The sequence below is a fragment of the Macaca fascicularis genome, chromosome 1 (assembly GCF_037993035.2).
Source record: "Macaca fascicularis isolate 582-1 chromosome 1, T2T-MFA8v1.1".
Lineage (NCBI taxonomy): Eukaryota > Metazoa > Chordata > Mammalia > Primates > Cercopithecidae > Macaca > Macaca fascicularis.
In genome coordinates, this window is record NC_088375.1 from 181,650,732 (window position 1) to 181,670,775 (window position 20,044).

A 20,044-nucleotide genomic window follows, 5' to 3' on the forward strand; every position below is an offset into this window, starting at 1 on the left:
AAAACAAAAGTATAGTATAAAATTTATATTATTCATAAACATACATTTCTGTATAGTATAAATTTTTTAAACTAGCATCATTTTTAAAACAAAAAATTTTTAACTACTTTAAGAAATCAAAACACAATTTCTTTTTACAAAAAATTTTGATCTATGTACAAAAAAGGCTCGTTTTAAATATTATTCTTTGGAATGATTTTAAGTAAGACCTTTTTAATTCAAAGGAAATTATACCAAAATAAATTAGAATCCCTTTACATTTGAACTTTGCCCATAACTGAATAACCCTCTGACAAAGAGGACCTAGAAAAGAGCGATAATTTTAACAGTATTTATCATAGTTTTTTAAGCTCAAATCTGGAGATTTATACATTTCTGAAATGCATTTCTTTTAGAATTACAAGGAAGCCTTAATAGACACTCAGAAATCTAACTACACTCAATAGTTGAAAACATGATATAAATTTTCAATTGTACCACCTCGTGGCAACACCTGTGTCTGCTTCCTCTAGCCTCAAGGTCCTTCCTGGCAATATTTTACATAAATCTTACCTCTTCAAGTTTCTTCTCAATCTCCTTAAAGACAAGATTTGCCTTAAATCCATCACTTGCAGAGTTGGTTGGAGCCGCTTCAATTTGATGAGTTCTAAATGAACTGGGGGAAAGAAACCGTTTCAATTCATGGAGTCACATAGGTACTAGGTTTTTCAACATTTATAAGATAGTAATTTTCAAAATTTTCAAAAACCACAAGAACAGAGATGTTGCAAATCTTATCCAAAGGAAATCTTTAGTAAGCATATAAAATAATTAAGCTTGGCCAGGCGAGATGGCTCATGCCTGTAGTCCCTGCACTTTGGGAGGCTGAGGCAAGCGGATCACCTGAAATCAGGGGTTCAAGACCAGCCTGACCACCATGGAGAAACCCCATCTCTACTAAAAACACAAAAATTAGCTGGGCATGCTGGTGCATGCCTGTAATCCCAGCTACTCAGGAGGCTGACGTAGGAGAATCGCTTGAACCTAGGATGCGGAGGTTGCAGTGAACCGAGATCGCGCTATTGCGCTCCATGCTGGGCAACAAGAGTGAAACTCCGTCACAAACAAACAATTAAGCTCTTCTTCCCATTTTTTCAACACATAATCAGCTCATTAGGAGCTAGAATTTTTTCTTGAAAATACAGTAAACCAAAGAAGCTACCTTCATGAATCTTACATGCTAGTGGAGGAGACAATTTAGAAACAAAAAAATAAATAACATAGTTATCTGGACACAGTGGCTCACACCTGTAATCCCAGCACTTTGGGAGGCCAAGGCAGACAGATCGCTTGAGCTCAGGAGTTTGAGACCAGCCTGGGCAACATGGCGCAACCTCAACTCTACAAAAAATACAAAAATTAGCCTGGTATCGTGGTGCCTGCCTGTAGTTCAGCTACTCAGGAGGCTGAGGTGGAAGGATCGCTTGAGCCTGGGTGATGGAACCAGACCATTTCTACATAAATAAGTAAGTTATTTATTAACTCTATTACGGTGGCATGTGCCTGTAGTGCCAGCTACTCAGGAGGCTAAAGCAGAAGGATCACCTGAGCCTGGGAGATAGAGGCTGTAGTGAGCTATGATCGCACTGCTGCACCCCAGTCTGGGTGAGAGAGTTAGACCCTGTCAAAAAAAAAAAAAAAACAGTGCTCCTTTCTCTTTCCCTTTTCCTTCTATCATTTCATACTTTTTTTTTTTCTCTGTCTCTCTCTCACAGGGACTCCGTTACCCAGGCTGGAGTGCAGTGGTCCAATCATAGCTTACTGTAACCTCAAACTCCTGGGCTCAGGCAATCTTGCCTCAACCTCCCGAGTAAGCTGGGACTACAGGCGCATGCCACCATGCCCAGCTAATTTTTAAGATTTTTTGTACAGACAGGGGCCTTGTTATGTTGCCCAGGCTGGTTTCAAACTCCAGGGCTCAATCAATCCTCCCACATAGGCCTCCCAAAGTGCTGAGATTACAGATGTAAGCCACCGTGCCTGGCCTCATTTCATAAATATTTAATGACTTCTTGCTACAGGCCAAGCAAGACATTTCAAAACACTGGGGATATGACGGTGAACGGATCAGACCCAGTCTCTGCACTCACTGAGTTTATATTCTTCCAGTGGAGGAGAAAAAGAAGTGAACACAAAATAACTGCAAACTGTACCAAGTATTATGAAACGGAGGAGTAAGGTGACCATAGTTTACTATACATTTATATTTCTAAACAGCAAAAAAGAGAATAATTCAAAAGAGAATAATTCAAATGTTTCTAAAATAAAGATAAGACAAATATTTAAGGTGATGGATATCCCAAGTATACTGATTTGATCTTCACAAATTACATGAATGTATTAAATTATACTTGTACCCTGACACTATGTACATCAGTTATGCATCAATAAAAAATAATTTTAAATTAAAAAAAAAGGAACCTACTTTAGGAAGGACAGTCAAGGAATGACCTCTAAGACCTTATTAAAGGAAGAAAAGTAGCTAGCCATTCAAAGAGGAAACTGCAAAGATCCTGAGGGAGACAGGAGTATGTTAAAAAAAAGTTAAGTAAGACCAGAGTCTCTACAATACAATAGGTGTGGGGAGAGTGACATGAAATGAAATTGGAGAACAAGGCAGGCCAAATGATGATGCAGGTAGGCCAAAGTAGGGAATTTGGAAATCCACAGAAATGGTAACAAGGAAGTGAAATTGTTTGATTTGTGATTATTCTTACAACAGTGTGCTGAATGAATGAGGATGGAGAGGAGCAAGAGGAGCGGGCACTAGTTAGGAGGCTGTTGGAATAATCCAGATAGGAGGTGATGGTGGCCTGGACTACAGAGGCAGTCTGCCAGTAGATAGAGAGTGGGGATAGATTCAAAATAGAAATAGAATCCACAAGCCTTGCTGTGGGGGTGAGGGAGATATAAAGAGGAAAGGGCAAGGATTACCCAGGCATTTGGCCTGAATAACTTGGTGATGGAAATGCCATTACTAAGACAAGGAGGAATGTGGTGGGAATAGAGGGGATCCAAGTTCTGTTTAAGGCACAGTAAGTATAATATCTTACAAAACAAGAAAGCCATTGGATATGAGAGTCTGGAGCTCAGTGGAGAGGGCCAGCTAGAGATAAAATGGAGTAATCAGCAGCACAGTGAAAGCATTTAAATCCCTGGGCAGGGACTGTAAGAGAATTATAGAGAAACAAGAGAGCCCTGGACAATGCCCTTTAGACCTCCAATACTCAGAAGCCAGGGACAGAAGGGAAAGAGCAGCCAGTGATGCGAGAAGAAAACCAGAAGAGAATGGTGTCACAGGAGCCGGGAGCAAGATTTCAGGAAGGAGGGGCAAACTGTCAAATGCTGCCCGAAGGTCAAGTACCCACTAGATGTGGCACATGGAGAGTACAGATGACCTTGACAAAAGCAGTCTTCAGTGGGTGGAAGTCAGATTATATAGTGAATTGAAGAGTGAACAGAAGAGGGAAATAGACACAGCGTGGCTCTTTTGAGACATTAGTTTTAGTGGAACAGTAAAATGAGGTGGTCTCTGGAAAGGAATGTGGTGGTATCAAGAGTTGTGGGTTTTTTTGTTTTTGTTTTTGTATTTTTTTTGGCGGGGAAGGATAAAGATGAAATCTTTATTTTGACTAATCTCTTAAAGAAATGTAGCATTTCTGGGCAGGCGTGGTAGCTCACGCCTGTAATTCCAGCACTTTGGGAGGCCAAGGTAGGTGGATCACCTGAGGTCAAGCGCTCGAGACCAGCCTGGCCAACATATTGAAACCCCGTCTCTGCTAAAAATACAAAAATTAGCTGGGCATTGTGGTTTGCGCCTGTAATCCCAGCTACTCAGGAGTCTGAGGCATAAGCATTCGCTTGAACCCAGGAGACAACTGCACTCCAGCCTGGGCAACAGAGCAAGACTCTGTCTCAAAAAAAAAAAAAGAAAGAAAGAAAGAAATGTAGCATTTCCTCCTGGATGTGGGCATATGAGAGTCCTGTAACTTTTAAAACATATTTTATTTTCCAATTTTTTATTGTGTTAAAATACACATAAAATTTACCATACTAACCATATTTAAGTGTTCAGTTTAGTAGTATTAAATACAGTCATAATGTTGTGCAATCATCACCACCTTTCATCTCCATAACTCTTTTCATCTTGCAAAACTGAAACTCTACCCATTAAAGAGTAACTCCCCACCTTCCCCTGCTTCCAACCCCTGGCAACCACCGTTCTACTTTCTGTCTCTATAATTTTGACTACTCTAGGTACTATGATTCTAAGTGGAATAATATAGTATTTGTCTTTTTGTGACTGACATATCACTTGGCATAATGTTCTCAAGGATCATCCATCCTGTAGCACATCAGGATTTTTAGAAAGGCTGGGTTTCATCTAAGATGAACAAATCAGAACAGGTATGCCTGATGATGGTGAGGAACCTGGAGCAAGGAGATGGAAGGAGAGAAATCTTGTAGCCTGTGACAGAACGAGGAGACTCAAGCCAAGAAAGAGGATCAGATGGGTGTAAGGTGTAGTGGGTCCGTAGGTCTTGGATGGAAGTTGAGGCAGTTTGGGTTTCATGGTTTCTATTTCTCAACAAAGCATAAGGCAAAGTAATCAGCAGAGAGTGAGGGTGAAAGGGAGGGTGTGGAGAGTCTAAATTGAAAAGACAGCCTACTAGAGGAATCATAATATATGAACAAGGAATGGAACCTTAGCTCTAGCAAGCAGACTCTGTGCAGTCCTCAGAGCACAGAATGCCACCTCACACCTCTATGCCTTTGCCACTGCTGCACCCTGGGTCCAGAATGCCTCCACCTTAGCAAACTCCATTTCTCCCTTCGAGACCCAGCCCATTCAGGAAACTCCTATTCTGTGAAACCCTACTAAATGTCAACAGCTTAAGAGCAGATACCATACTTTTTCTTTTAAAAAAAAAAAAAAAAAATCTCTGTATTGCCAGTTCCCAGCAAATCATAGGCATTAGTGAATAGTAACTGAATGGAACTGAAGTTACACTGAATTCTCCCTTGCCTAACTCCTAATTCCTTCCTGTTCCATTCAGAGCAGAATTATCTATGGTACACTATTTTGTCTTGGTCAAAAGTCTGAATATGTAACCTAAAATCAGGTAGCCACAACTAGTTCTCCACAAGCCAATTTCATTTCACTGGTCCAATTTTTCAGTCACTTTTAATCATCATTGTGCCCTTTTCCAAACTTGCCACGTCGTGCATGTTCCCAAAGGTCACAGATGTGTCTTTTATCTTGCTTGTTTTGAAAAGTTCATGAAGTTAGTGATTAACCAGCTTTTCATCCAGATTAAGATAAAAGTTAATATATCAAGTTTTATCAATATTTTCTGAAAACACCTCATTCCTTAAAATTTATATATGTGCCCTGCCCTAAGAAAACTGAATGTATCAAATTAAACTCAGAGAGTATTCACATTCACAAATGGATGTTCCTCATGATTTCTTTACATAAAAAGTTCTTTTATCAGAAACTAAATTCCAATTGGTTTTATTTTTTTAATTTGGTTTTTATATATGTTTCCTGGAATAAATCTAGTATATAAACATTGAAAGGAAACCTGAAGATAAAAACCAGCAAATATCTTACTTAGTATATGAATTCCCTCCATGATTCTTTAAAATTTTCATTCTAAGGCCTAAAACAGGCTCTGCTACAACAATGTCAAAGACTGAGAGCACAGAGTAGCCAGGAGAACAGAAGCACTGCACTCAGCTAGAACCTTGATTCCTACCACTCAAGGCTCTCTCTCCTTAGGTAAGTTATTTTAACTCTGATCATCAATCTCATCTATAAACAGGAATACCTAATGTGTGGGATTTTTATGAGGATTAAAGAAAGAAGTACATGTGAAACACCTAGTGTGGTCCTGGCACACACCAGGCCCTCAAAAAGTGATTGTGAAAGAACTCTTACAACTCAATAATTAAAATACAAAGACTCCAATTTTCAAATGCCAAAGGATCTGAAAAGGCTTTTCTCCAAAGAAGATACGCAGATAGCCAATAAACATGAAAAGATACTGATCATCAATAGCCATCAGGGAAATGCAAAGCACAATGAAATACCACCTCACAACCACTAGGATGGCTAAAATTAAAAAGATAACAAGACGTAATGACAGAATGTGGAGAAATTGGAACCTTCAGCCATATAAAGGAATCAAGTACTGATATATGCCACAACATGGATGAATCTTGACAACATTATGCTAAATGAAAGAAGCTAGTCACCAAAGGCCATATAATGTATGATTTCATTTACATACAATGTCCATAACAGGCAAATCCATAGGGACAGAAAGTAGGTTAGTGTTTGCCAGAGACTGCAAGGAGGAATTACTAATGGGTACACACTTTCTCTTGAGGTGATGAAAACATTCTAAGATTAATTGCAGTAATGACTGCACAACTTTGTGATAGGCTAAAAACCACTGAACAGACACTTAAAATGTGTGAATTGTGGGCATGTGAATTAGGTCTTAATAAAGTTATTTGAAATAATTTTTTTTAAATGGTTGATGAGGCCAGGCATGGTGGCTTATGCCTATAACCCCAGCACTTTGGAAGTCCAAGGCAGGTGGATCACATCAGGCCAGGAGTTCAAGACCAGCCTGGAAAAAATGGCAAAATACCGTCTCTACTAAAAATACAAAAATTAGCTGGGCCTGGTGGCCTACAACTGTAGTCCCAGCTACTCGGGAGGCTGAGGCACAAGAATCGCTTGAAACCAGGAGGCAGAGGTTGTGGTGAGATGAGATCATACCACTGCATTACAGCCTGGGTGACAAGGCAAGACTCTGTCTCAAAAAAAAAAAAAAGAGAGAAAAGAAAGAAGAAAGAAAGAAAAGAAAAGAAAAGAAAAGAAACGAAAAGAAAAGAAAAAGAAAAGAGAGAGACAAAGAAAGAAAAAGAAAGAAAGAAAGAAAGAAAGAAAGAAAGAAAGAAAGAAAGAAAGAAAGAAAGAAAGAAAGAAAGAAAGAAAGAAGAAAGAAAAGAAAAGAAAAAGGCCGAGCTCGGTGGCTCATGCCTGTAATCCCAGCACTTTGGGAGGCCGAGGTGGGAGGATCACTTGAGGTCAGGAGTTCAAGACCAGCCTGGCCAACATGGGAAACCCCACCTCTACTAAAAATACAAAAATTAGCCAGCTAGGCCTAGTGGTGCGTGCCTGTAGTCCCAGCTACTCAAGAGGCTGAGGCAAGAGAATTGCTTGAACCCAGGAGGCAAAGGCTGCAGTGAGCCAAGATCGCACCACTGCACACTAGCCTGGGCGACACAGCAAGACTCCGTCTCAAAAAAAAAAAAAAAAAGGTTGACGGCCAGGCATGGTGGCTCACGCCTGTTATCTCAGCACTTTGGGAGGCCAAGCCAGGTGGATCACTTGAGCCCAAGAGTTCAAGACCAACCTGAGCAACATGGCAAAACCCTACCTCTACAAAAAAAAATACCAAAATTAGCTGGGCATGACAGTGTGTGCCTGTGGTCCCAACTACTCAGGAGGTTGAGGTGGGAAGATTATCTGACCCTGGGGAGGTAGAGGCTGCAGTGACCCATGATAACATCACTGCAATCCAGCCTGGATGACAGAGTGAGACTCTCTCTAAAAAAAACAGTGGTTGCTGTTATTCTTAGTGTTTGGAAAGATTATAAAGTCCTGCACTGTAATCAAACCTTCATCTCTAAAACTAAAATTTAACCAGTAATCAGTTTGTTCTGATTGGAGATGGTTGTACAGTACACATAAGTTTCAGGGAATATCAGGTTCATTTGTAATCAGCTACTCCCCATGACCTCAGAGCAGGCACATGGTTCCATCACACATAGAAATACAGCCCACAGAGTTGAGAGCTGGAAGACAAACAAAGAAACCTCATAGAGGTATGGTGGGAGATATGATAAGATCCTCTTTGGCCAACCTGTGGGCTTCAATGAGTTGGATATGTTCCCCATTCTGTACTAAAAATTTAAGTTCATTTTTTCCTAAACCCCTAGGTAATATTTGTAATTAATAAATAAAACCATTTTCAGGCTGGGCACAGTGGCTCACATCTGTAACCCCAGCACTATGGGAGGCCAAGGTGGGCAGACTGCTTGACTCCAGGAATTTGAGACCAACCTAGGCAACACAGTGAAACTCTGTCTCTATAAAATTAAATTAAATTAAACTAAGATAGAACCATTTTTGACCTTTAACCAGTGACACGACTAGAGAAATAGGAAAGAAGAAAGGAAAATGCATTGGGAAATAAAAAACCAACAGTTTATTGAGCAACTACAATGTGTGGCAGATATTTTTAATTTGATATTTTCTGATCCCTAAAGTACATATTTTCAGTATTTTCTAAATAAGGAAAAGGCTAAATTAATATGCTCAAAGCCAGTAGTGTGATCAAAAAGTTGATAAGGTGCTCTTCCCACTGATCAAAACTGTCTCTGATGGCACGGCGCAGTGGCTCACATCTGCAATCCCAGCACTTTGGGAGGCCGAGGCAGGTGGATCACTTGAGTTCAGGAGTTTGAGACCAGCCTGGACAACATGGCAAAACTCTGTCTCTACTAAAAATAAAAAAGTTAGCCAGGCATGGTAGCACACGCCTGTAATCTCAGCTACTCAGGAGGCTGAGGCACAAGAATCGCATGAACCCAGGAGGCGGAGGTTGCAGTGAGCCGAGACTGTGCCACTGCACTCCAGCCTGGATGACAGAGGGAGACTCCATCTCAAAAAAAAAAAAAAAAAAAAATCTGTCTCTGGTAACTCTAGTCTATAAAATTTAAAAAGTTGTCACATACAAGTGACATTTAACTAGTTTTATAAATTCCTCATTCTAACTGCTAACAAACTGGTGACTACATGAGTATGGAAACAGATATACATCACATTAAGATTATTATGTGCATTCCTTAAATATCTATTTTAAAACAAAACTAAAGTAATGCTTGTGTGTGCTACTGCGCTTGCTGAAAAGGCCTAGAAGTAATAATAACAAGCACACAGCTAACAGCCATTTGTGGTTTCCATATACCATTCTCTACTGAAAGGAACCAGGACTCAGAGAAATGACTGATCCTAGGGCTGAGGCTGGAAAGCACAAGATGAGCCTGGAATCTCTTCTTGTGCTAGAAAGTAAGGAACTACTAAAAGGAATCATAGGGAAAAACGAATCAACTTGATCAGGTTCCCACTGGCCAAATCAGGGGCATTTTGAAAATCAAAATAATTGATACCACTTTACTATAACCCAGTGAATACAATAAGAATTCATGAGTTTGTATGTATGTATATATAAATACATGAATAAATTTTGAAATGGAAGACAACGGAAAGTTCTTCCTTACAGAATAATGCCAGGTAAAAAGTAAAGAAAAAATGGTATCATCTCAAAGCATCTTGCTGCAAATTCTAATTAACTACAAAGAAAAGAACAGCAGCTTTTCAGAGGAAAACATGGTAGATGCCACATTAAGTGAATAAAGCTAACACCACCAATATGGGTTAAACAACCTCATGCACCTCCAGATATAATGCACCTAGAAGGATACAACATCACTTCATGCTGCAAAAAATGTGTAATTTGAATCATTTCAAAACCATAATACCACTTTGTCCCTCTACCCAGACACACACAAAATAATCTACTCTGTACCCACACAGCACAACCCCTTGTCAAACCTCCTTGTATTTTCAAATTTCTGTACCTATGTACAGACTTGGAATGCCCTTCTCCTGTACTTCTGCTGGGCAATCCTAGTCATCTCAGCTCAAATTTACTTTCTTCATAATAATTTCTTCCTCTGAGCTTCTACAGCATTTTGAGAAAGAGTATGTTGACTCTGTCTCAAAAAAAAAAAAAACCATAAAAACTTAAGATTCAATATCTTTTATTCCAATTTAATAAACATATGAGAGATTCTAGGAACAAGAGATGTAAGTCACAGTCTTAGGCCTCAAGGATTTCATATAATAAAGGGAATTAAAAACTGGATATAGTGCAACCAAACCAACTAGATAGTACCCAAAAACGTACAAAGTGCTGTGGATATTCAAAGAGAGATGGTATTTGAGACAGGCTTTAAATTACAAGTCTTACAACAGAAATTATATTCTGGGCAGAGAAAGAGGAGAGGACAAGAGAAGAGATCCAAGAGCTTACAGAAGAATATAATAGACTCAATAAAAGAAGTGTGTCTCCATGTATACATATGTAACAAACCTGCACATTGTGCACATGTACCCTACAACTTAGAGTATAATTTAAAAAAAAAAAGAGGTGTGTCTCATATCCTTTGTTGGAGAAACAAAAAAGTGTGAATAAATGATTAAATAATTACCAAGAATTTCAAAAAAGGGAGCCAATTAATGTCAAAAGCTACAGCAGGGTTAAAGAGAGTAAATAGGGAAAATAAAGACAAGGTTATTCAATTTCATTTAGATCCTGGTGGCCTTACCTGACACTGACCTCAATGGTGAGGTAAAAAATTAGACTGTGAGGTATTCCAGCTTGAAAAAATAAAGATGGCTCAACATAAAAGGGTCATCATGAACAACAACAATTAAGGCAAGGAAAAAAAAGAGATCTAAGGGAAGACCTGAACATGTATGCTGACAGAGGGAAAGGAGTCAATGGAAAGATAACCAAGTTACAGAAAGTGACTGGAAACAAAAGCAGGGAACAAGGAAAGCTGAGCCTTTGACATGAGGGGTGCTTTTTTCCTCTGGGGAGGAGTACTTCTCTGAGAGATGAGCAAGGGAGTTGAGGGATCCTGAGTGGGATGGGAAAGAAAGTGCCTGCAAATTGAGAAGCATGGGCAGTTGAAGGAGACGAAGAAAGTCAGCAAGAGACAAAAAGAATTCTAGCAGCAACGAGGGCTTATTAGCTGGACTCGGAAATACAAATTTGCAAAGATCCAATCAGCACATTTAGTGACTCCCTAAACCACCTCAGAAGCCTGGAAGGCCATGAGGAGACCTGCCTAAATAACTCAGGTTGGGAGGGCCGAGATCCATACCTAGCCAGCTTAGGCTGGTTCAGTACTCTCGTGACTATCCTGGGTCCTTTTTCAACAGAATTCTCCTAAAGTTTGTTAAATTTAAAACCTGATGGCCACTTTTAAAGCCATGTTCTTAAAACAATGTAATGAGATACTTTTCCTTAAATACTAAAACAATAAAATAAGAAATTTTTACATGTAAAACATCATCAACTGTGAAAAGTCAGAAGGATTAATTGACACACAAAACTCAGAATGTCACTCACCTGGCGGCTTCCGGAAAACCCATCTTGTAGAGTGTTACAACCACAGCTCCTCCAAGGCCTAAATTATGCTGCAGAGCCACCTTTGCACCAGGAACTTGCCTCTTTCCGGCTTCCCCTCTCAGCTGCCAGCAGAGTTCTGCACACTGAGCAAGACCTAACAAATCGAACACAGAGCACTGAGTCTGTTGGATCAGAAAGCTGCTTCCACCAGCTTTCTCAAGCCAGAAAAGGGATGTTTGTGACTTTAAATTAAAGCATTTGATTAAGCCGAGACAACGTTTGTGTAAATAGTAACTTCTCTTAAAACACTGAAGGGTTTTGCAGCTAGTTATTTTCTCTCTAAATTTCTTTCCTGCACTCTTTCAACTTACTCAACCTGTCGTTTTCTGGCATGTTGAAAGACAAAACACTGAATCTACAATTCTCTAGTCCAGGGAAAATGGCATAAAAAAATGTAATTTTACCATTTTTAATGTATTAAAAGAAAATAAACAAGGATTTGGAAGTTCACATTCCCTAAAAAGTTTAGCTGGTATGGGAAATTTTTCCTATTATTTTCCTCCAAGTAGTTCCCAACAAGCCTGGCACGGTGGCTCAAGCCTGTAATCCCAGCACTTTGGTAGGCGGTGGATCACGAGGTCAGGAGATCGAGACCATCCTGGCTAACACGGGGAAACCCCGTCTCTACTAAACACACACACACACACACACACACACACACACACACACACACACACACAAAGAATGAGTTGTTTTCCAGACCTATTCACAGCTACTCACAAGAAAAGTTCCGGATTCACAAGGATAACATTCTGTCCCCTGAATAATAAAATCAAAGATGTTTAGAGCTGAAAGGAACTTACTGATGTAAACACTGAGAAACACAAAGGTGAATGGTTACAAAGCAGGCTAATTCCAGAGGTGAGGTTAGAACCCATGATTCTAGATGTACATTTGTTTGCCTTTCTATCGGACCAGCTATTAAAGGAGAGCTGGGTTAAGAATGTTCTATCAGGGCCGGGCGTGGGGGCTCACGCCTGTAATCCCAGCACTTTGAGAGGCTGAGGCGGGCAGATCACGAGGTCAGGAGATCGAGACCATCCTGGCTAACATGGTGAAACCCTATCTCTACTAAAAATAAAAAAAAAAAAAGTAGCCGGGCCTGGTGGCAGGTGCCTCTAGTTCCAGCTACATAGGAGGCTGAGGCAGGAGAATGGCGTGAACCCAGGAGGCGGAATTTGCAGTGAGCCGAGATCGGACCATGGCACTCCAGCCTGGGCCACAGAGCAAGACTCTATCTCAAAAAAAAAAAAAAAAGAATGTTCTATCAGGATAGACTGATCTGCAGGTCTACTAGTTACAGTGCCTATTCTTCCAGGCACATCACCAGCCACAACTTCCAATTCCTGAGTACCTGTGACAATCTCCTGTATAAACTCCAACTTCCCCAAGAAATTTAACTGCTGCTTTTCATTTCTAAGCAGTGTCTATATATTTATAGACCAAGTATCTTAAACACTATTTTAAAATAGGTAGCTCCCAGCATGGACAACATAGCAAGACCTCATCTCCACTAAAAATAAATTTATTTTATTTTATTTTATTTTATTGAGATGGAGTCTTGCTCTGTCACCCAGGCTAGAGTGCAGCGACACAATCTCAGCTCACTGCAACCTCCGCCTCCCAGGTTCCAGTGATTCTCCTGCCTCAGCCTCCCAAGTAGCTGGGACTCCAGGCGCACGCCACTACTCCCGGCTAATTTTTTTTTAAATTTTTCAGTAGAGACGGGGTTTCACCATATTGGCCAGGCTGGTCTTGACCTCCTGACCTTGTGATCTGCCCACCTTGGCCTCCCAAAGTGCTGGGATTACAGGTGTAAGCCACCTCACCCTAGCCTAAAAATAAAAATTTTTTAAATCAGCCAGGCATGGGGACACGTATCTGTAGCCCTAGCTACTCAAGAGGCTGAGGAAGGAGGATGGCCTGAGCCCAGGAAGTCAAGGCTGCAGTGAGCTATAATCATGCCACTGCACTCCAGCAAGGCAAGATTATAGGGCGAGACCCTGTCTCAAAAAGAAAAGAGAGAGAGAGAAAAAAAAAAGGTAGCTCCACACCTGGTAACAGCTTTTTGAATTGTGAACATTTTAGAAATTAATGAGGAAGGCCAAACTGAAATGACTCTATTATACCCAAATTTGGGGGCAATCAGTTTTATTGGAAATCTGCTTTTATGAAAAGCCTAAATGAATATGTAAGACAAAAAATATTCAAACTGGTCTTAGATACACTGCTAGTTGTCTTCACAAAAGAATAGATGCAATTTACAACTATTTGAGAAAATACTCAAACTCGCCATTGATAAAAATCAAACAAATACCATTTTACACCAATCAAATTGGTAAGAATATTTAAAAATGGGAATAATCAATGCAGGGGAAACTATGGCAAGATAGTCACCTCCATGCAGAACTGGTCAAAGTTTAAACCAGGACAACCTTTTTGGAAAGCAACGTACAAAGTTATGAAGAGTCTTTAAAATGCCTTCAAAACCATTCCATGGAAATAATCAAATGTTGGGAAAGTTTTACACACAAAGCTATCTGTTCATCAGATTGTTATAACAGTGAAAATCTAGATAATCTAGAAGTGAAATAACCAGGGAATGGATAGATAGGTAGAGAGGGGCAAAGGGAGCAAGTTCTCCTTGGCCCTCTGAAGGTTTCCTGAAAAATCAACTTGTAAAAGTCAGATTAATTAGAGAAAGGGTATACAAATTTATTTACCGTGTATACATAGGAACATTCAGAATAAAGACCCAAAGATACAGGGGAAATTGTCCATTTTATGCTTAAGTTCAACGAAGTATGGAACAGCCGTATAGAAATATGATTGGACAAAAAGTGTATGATCTAATGCTAATAGACTGAGTGGGGAAACCCAGCCAGGCCTGTCCATCTAGATTCCTCATGGCCTCTGTGAGCAGCATTCCTTTCTTCTGGGTGTGGGGCAGGTCCCTTTCTGGAATTGGGGTCTTACGACCTACAGTCAAACAAGATAGGTCAGACAATTTCTTTATGGCCAATTTTTACACAGAAAGGTGAAGGGAAGTTATAGTAGTATTCTAGGTTTTATGACTGGCTTTGGGGAAAAGGGGTTATGGCTTTCAAGATCTACCTTGAGGAAGAGGGATTCCAGTTTCTACGGCTGGCCTTGGTGGGGAGAATGGGACTGAGAGACAGGAGACCAGGAGAAGGCCAGAGAAAAATTTTTGCTTCTGAGGCTTTTACTCTGGTGTATGGTTTTCTAAGCCCTAACAGTGATGTAAATTATAAGCTAGATGTAAAGAGAAAAAGCAAGCTGTTTTTCCTCTCAGCATACTCACAGCACACTTCTGTAACCAGATGTTGGGAAGGTGAGGGGTTCCCCCAAATACCAAATCGATTCTTTTACAGACACCAATGAGGTATTCTGTAATTCATTTCAATTCTAACATTATTTACGTGGAGATAGTGTCAGATCCCATGGGTTGAGGGCTGAGTCCCACCAGGCTGTTCATAATTCAGATGCCAAATGCAGGTCCAGGCCACCTGTACTTCCAACCAACTGGTTACAAACCATCATCTTGCTGCAAACATTTCCTAATAAGATGTTGGTCAACCTTTTTACATGAAAGTAACTGACCTAGGACTTAGTTACATAGATAAGAGTATACAATCTGGTTGCTTCTAAAAATAAACCATTCGAACATGTATCAAGCACTCTACCAAATGTTAAAGATAACAGAGGATTCACAGTGTAATGTAAATATAAAGTGCTAACAAAGATAAGGACACTAAGCGCTATGAATAGCCACAGAATGGAAAAGCTATAGGGGATAACATTATGAGTTATTATCTGAGGTCTTTTCTTCCTTCTCCTTGAACCTATAAACCTTCCTATACTATCAAGACGGCCAAGTACAATAAAGTCATAATTCGGCTTTAGTTTCAAATTAGATATCTAAATGCTTTAACAAAAACAACATTAAAAAGCATGGTTTTCTACTATCAGAGCCTGAATTTTTGAAGAAGAAAAGGCTTGTTGAGTTTCAAAGAGCAAAAAGCTTTCATAGACAGCATAGACTGAAGAATGTATATTTATAATAGAGCAGTTTTTCTCTCCAAAAGATATAAAATTTGTCGCATGTATCTGTGTGAAGAGACCACCCAACAGGCTTTGTGTGAGTAACAAGGCTGTTTATTTCACCTGGGTGCAAGCGGGCTGAGTCTGAAAAAGGCGTCAGCAAAGGGTGGTGGGAATATCGTTAGTTCTTACAGGTTTGGGATAGGCGGTGGAATTAGGAGCAATTTTTTGCAGGCAGGGGGTGGATCTCACAAAGTTCTCAAGGGCAGGGAGAATATTACAAACTACTTTTATTATTATACTTTAAGTTCTAGGGCACATGTAAGGGTGGGGAGAATATTACAAAGTACTTATTATTATTATACTTTAAGTTCTAGGGCACATGTGCACAATGTGCAGCTTCGTTACATATGTATACATGTGCCATGTTGGTGTGTTGCACCCATTAACTCGTCATTTACATTAGGTATATCTCCTAATGCTACCCCTACCCGCTATCCCCAACCCATAACAGGCCCCGGTGTGTGATGTTCCACACCCTGTGTCCAAGTGTTCTCATTGTTCAATTCCCACTTATAAGTGAGAACATGCGGTGTTTGGTTTTCTGTCCTTGCAATAGTTTTCTCAGAATGATGGTTTCCAGCTTCATCCATGTCCCTACAGAGGACATGAACTCATCCTTTTTTATGGCTGCATAGTATTCCATGGTGTGTATGTGCCACATTTTCTTAATCCAGTCTATCATTGATGGACATTTGGGTTGGTTCCAAGTCTTTGCTATTGTGAATAGTGCCGCAATAAACATACATGTGCATGTGTCTTTATAACAGCATGATTTATACTACCTTGGATATATACTCAGTAACGGGATGGCTGGGTCAATGTTATTTCTAGTTCTAGATCCTTGAGGAATCGCCACACTGTCTTCCACAATGGTTGAACTAGTTTACAGTCCCACCAACAGTGTAAAAGTGTTCCTGTTTCTCCACATCCTCTCCAGCACCTGTTGTTTCCTGACTTTTTAATGATCACCATTCTAACTGATGTGAGATGGTATCTCATTGTGGTTTTGATTTGCATTTCTCTGATGGCCAGTGATGATGAGCATTTTTTCATGTGTCTGTTGGCTGCATAAATGTCTCCTTTTGAGAAGTGTCTGTTCACATCCTTTGACCACTTTTTGATGGGGTTGATTTTTTTCTGTAAATTTGTTTAAGTTCTTTGTAGATATTAGCCCTTTCTCAGATGGGTAGATTGTAAAAATTTTCTCCCATTCTGTAGGTTACCTGTTCACTCTGATGGTAGTTTCTTTTGCTGTGCAGAAGCTCTTTAGTTTAATTAGATCCCATTTGTCAATTTTGGCTTTCGTTGTCATTGCTTTTGGTGTCTTAGTCATGAAGTCCTTGCCCATTCCTATGGCCTGAATGGTATTGCCTAGGTTTTCTTCTAGGGTTTTTATGATTTTAGGTCTTACATTTAAGTCTTTAACCCATCTTGAATTAATTTTTGTATAAGGTGTAAGGAAGGGATCCAGTTTCAGCTTTCTACATATGGCTAGCCAGTTTTCCCAGCACTATTTACTAAATAGGGAATCTTTCCCCATTTCTTGTTTTTGTCAGGTTTGTCAAAGATCAGATGGCTGTAGATGTGTGGTATTAATCCTGAGGGCTCTGTTCTGTTCCATTGGTCTATATCTCTGTTTTGGTACCAGTACCATGCTGTTTTGGTTACTGTAGCCTTGTAGTATAGTTTGAAGTCAGGTAGCACGATGCCTTCAGTTTTGTTCTTTTGGCTTAGGATTGTCTTGGAAATATAGGCTCTTTTTTGATTCCATATGATAGCTTGATGGGGATGGCATTGAGTCTATAAATTACCGTGGGCAGTATGGCCATTTTCATGATATTGATTCTTCCTATCCATGAACATGGAATGTTCTTCCATTTGTTTGTGTCCTTTTATTTCACTGGGCAGTGGTTTGTAGTTCTCCTTGAAGAGGTCCTTCACATCCCTTGTAAGTTGGATTCCTAGGTATTTTTTTCTCTTTGAAGCAATTGTGAATGGGAGTTCACTCATGGTTTGGCTGTCTGTTATTGGTGTATAGGACTGCTTGTGATTTTTGCACATTGATTTTGTACACTGAGACTTTGCTGAAGTTGCTTATCAGCTTAAGGAGATTTTGGGCTGAGATGATGGGGTTTTCTAAATATACAATCATGTCATCTGCAAACAGGGACAATTTGACTTCCTCTTTTCCTAATTGAATACCCTTTCTTTCTTCCTCCTGCCTGATCTCCCTGGCCAGAACTTCCAACACTATGCTGAATAGGAGTGGTGAGAGAGGGCATTCCTGTCTTGTGCCAGTTTTCAAAGGGAATGCTTCCAGTTTTTGCCCATTCAGTATGATATTAGCTGTGGGTCTGTCATAAATAGCTCTTATTATTTTGAGATACGTCCCATCGATACCTAGTTATTGAGAGTTTTTAGCATGAAGGGTTGTTGAATTTTGTCAAAGGCCTTTTCTGCATCTATTGAGATAATCATGTGGCTTTTGTCTTTGGTTCTGTTTATATGATGGATTACGTTTATTGATTTGCGTATGTGAACCAGCCTTGCATCCCAGGAATGAAGGCAAATTGATCGTGGTGGATAAGCTTTTTGATGTGCTGCTGGATTCAATTTGCCACTATTTTACTGAGGATTTTTGCACTGATGTTCATCAGGGATATTGGTCTAAAATTCTCCCTTTTTGCTGTGTCTCTGCCAGGCTTTGGTATCAGGATGATGCTGGCCTCACAAAATGAGTTAGGAAGGATTCCTTCTTTTTCTATTGATTGGAATAGTTTCAAAAGGAATGGTACCAGCTCCTCTTCGTACCTCTGGTAGAATTCAGCTGTGAATCCATCTGGTCCTGGACTTTTTTTGGTTGGTAGGCTATTAATTATTGCCTCAATTTCAGAGCCTGTTATTGGTCTATTCAGGGATTCAACTTCTTCCTGGTTTAGTCTTGGGAGGGTGTATGTGTGCAGGAATTTATCCATTTCTTCTAGACTTTCTAGTTTATTTGTATAGAGGTGTTTATAGTATTCTCTGATGGTAGTTTGTATTTCTGTGGGATTGGTGGTGATAGCCCTCCCCTTTATCATTTTTTATTGAATCTATTTGATTCTTCTCTCTTTTCTTCTTTATTAATCTTGCTAGTGGTCTATCAATTTTGTTGATCTCTTCAAAAAAACAGCTCCTGGATTCACTGATTTTTTGAAGGGTTTTTTGTGTCTCTATTTTCTTCAGTTCTGCTCTGATCTTGGTTATTTCTTGCCTTCTGCTAGCTTTTGAATGTGTTTGCTCTTGCTTCTCTAGTTCTTTTAATTGTGATGTTGGGGTGTCAATTTTAGATCTTTCCTGCTTTCTCTTGTGGGCATTTAGTGCTATAAATTTCCCTCTACACACTGCTTTAAGTGTGTCCCAGGGATTCTGGTAGGTTGTGTCTTTGTTCTCATTGATTTCAAAGAACATCTTTATTTCTGTCTTCATTTTGTTATGTACCCAGCAGTCATTCAGGAGCAGGTTGTTCAGTTTCCATGTAGTTGAGTGGTTTTGAGTGAGTTTCTTAATCCTGAATTCTAGTTTGATTGCACTGTGGTCTGACAGACAGTTTGTTATAATTTCTGTTCTTTTACATTTGCTAAGGAGTGCTTTACTTCCAACTATGTGGTCAATTTTGGAATAAGTGTGATGTGGTGCTGAGAAGAATGTATATTCTGTTGATTTGGGGTGGAGAGTTCTGTAAATGTCTATTAGGTCTGCATTTGTAAGGCAGGCCCGGTGGTGACAAAATCTCTCAGCATTTGCTTGTCTGTAAAGGATTTTATTTCTCCTTCACTTATGAAGCTTAATTTGGCTGGATATGAAATTCTGGGTTACAAATTCTTCTCTTTAAGAACGTTGAATATCGGCCCCCACTCTCTTCTGGCTTGGAGAGTTTCTGCCAAGAGATCTGCTGTTAGTCTGATGGGCTTCCCTTTGTGGGTAACCCGACCTTTTTCTCTGGCTGCCCTTAATATTTTTTCCTTCATTTCAACTTTGGTGAATCTGACAATGATGTGTCTTGCAGTTGCTCTTCTCGAGGAGTATCTTTGTGGAGTTCTCTGTATTTCCTGAATTTGAATGTTGGCCTGCCTTGCAAGGTTGGGGAAGTTCTCCTGGATAATATCCTGAAGAGTGTTTTCCAACTTGGTTCCATTCTCCCGTCACTTTCAGGTACACCAATCAGACGTAGATTTAGTCGTTTCACATAGTCCATATTTCTTGGAGGCTTTGTTTGTTTGTTTTTACTCTTTTTTCTCTAAACTTCACTTCTCACTTCATTTCATTCATTTGATCTTCAATCACTGATATCCTTTCTTCCACTTGATCGAACTGGTTACTGAAGCTTGAGTAAGCATCACATAGTTCTCGTGCCATGGTTTTCAGCTCCATCAGGTCATTTAAGGTCTTCTCTATGCTGTTTATTCTAGTTAGCCATTCATCTAATCTTTTTTCAAGGTATTTAGCTTCTTTGCAATGGGTTCGAACATCCTCCTTTAGCTTGGAGAAGTTTGTTATTA

At 39.8% G+C, this 20,044-nt stretch overlaps 1 protein-coding gene across 5 annotated transcripts in view; it reads right to left on the reverse strand.

Moving 5' to 3' along the window:
• The window catches only part of SCP2 (sterol carrier protein 2), a 123,606-nt gene that overhangs the window by 22,923 nt on the left and 80,639 nt on the right, over positions 1 to 20,044 (reverse strand). For all 5 annotated transcript variants that reach the window (XM_074006396.1, XM_065522368.1, XM_074006394.1 and 2 more), the window contains 2 exons: positions 11,319 to 11,472; positions 553 to 655 (listed from right to left, as the gene is read on the reverse strand). In XM_074006396.1, coding sequence (XP_073862497.1) covers positions 553 to 655; positions 11,319 to 11,472 — 257 coding nt within the window. The remainder of the gene's footprint in view (positions 1 to 552; positions 656 to 11,318; positions 11,473 to 20,044) is intronic.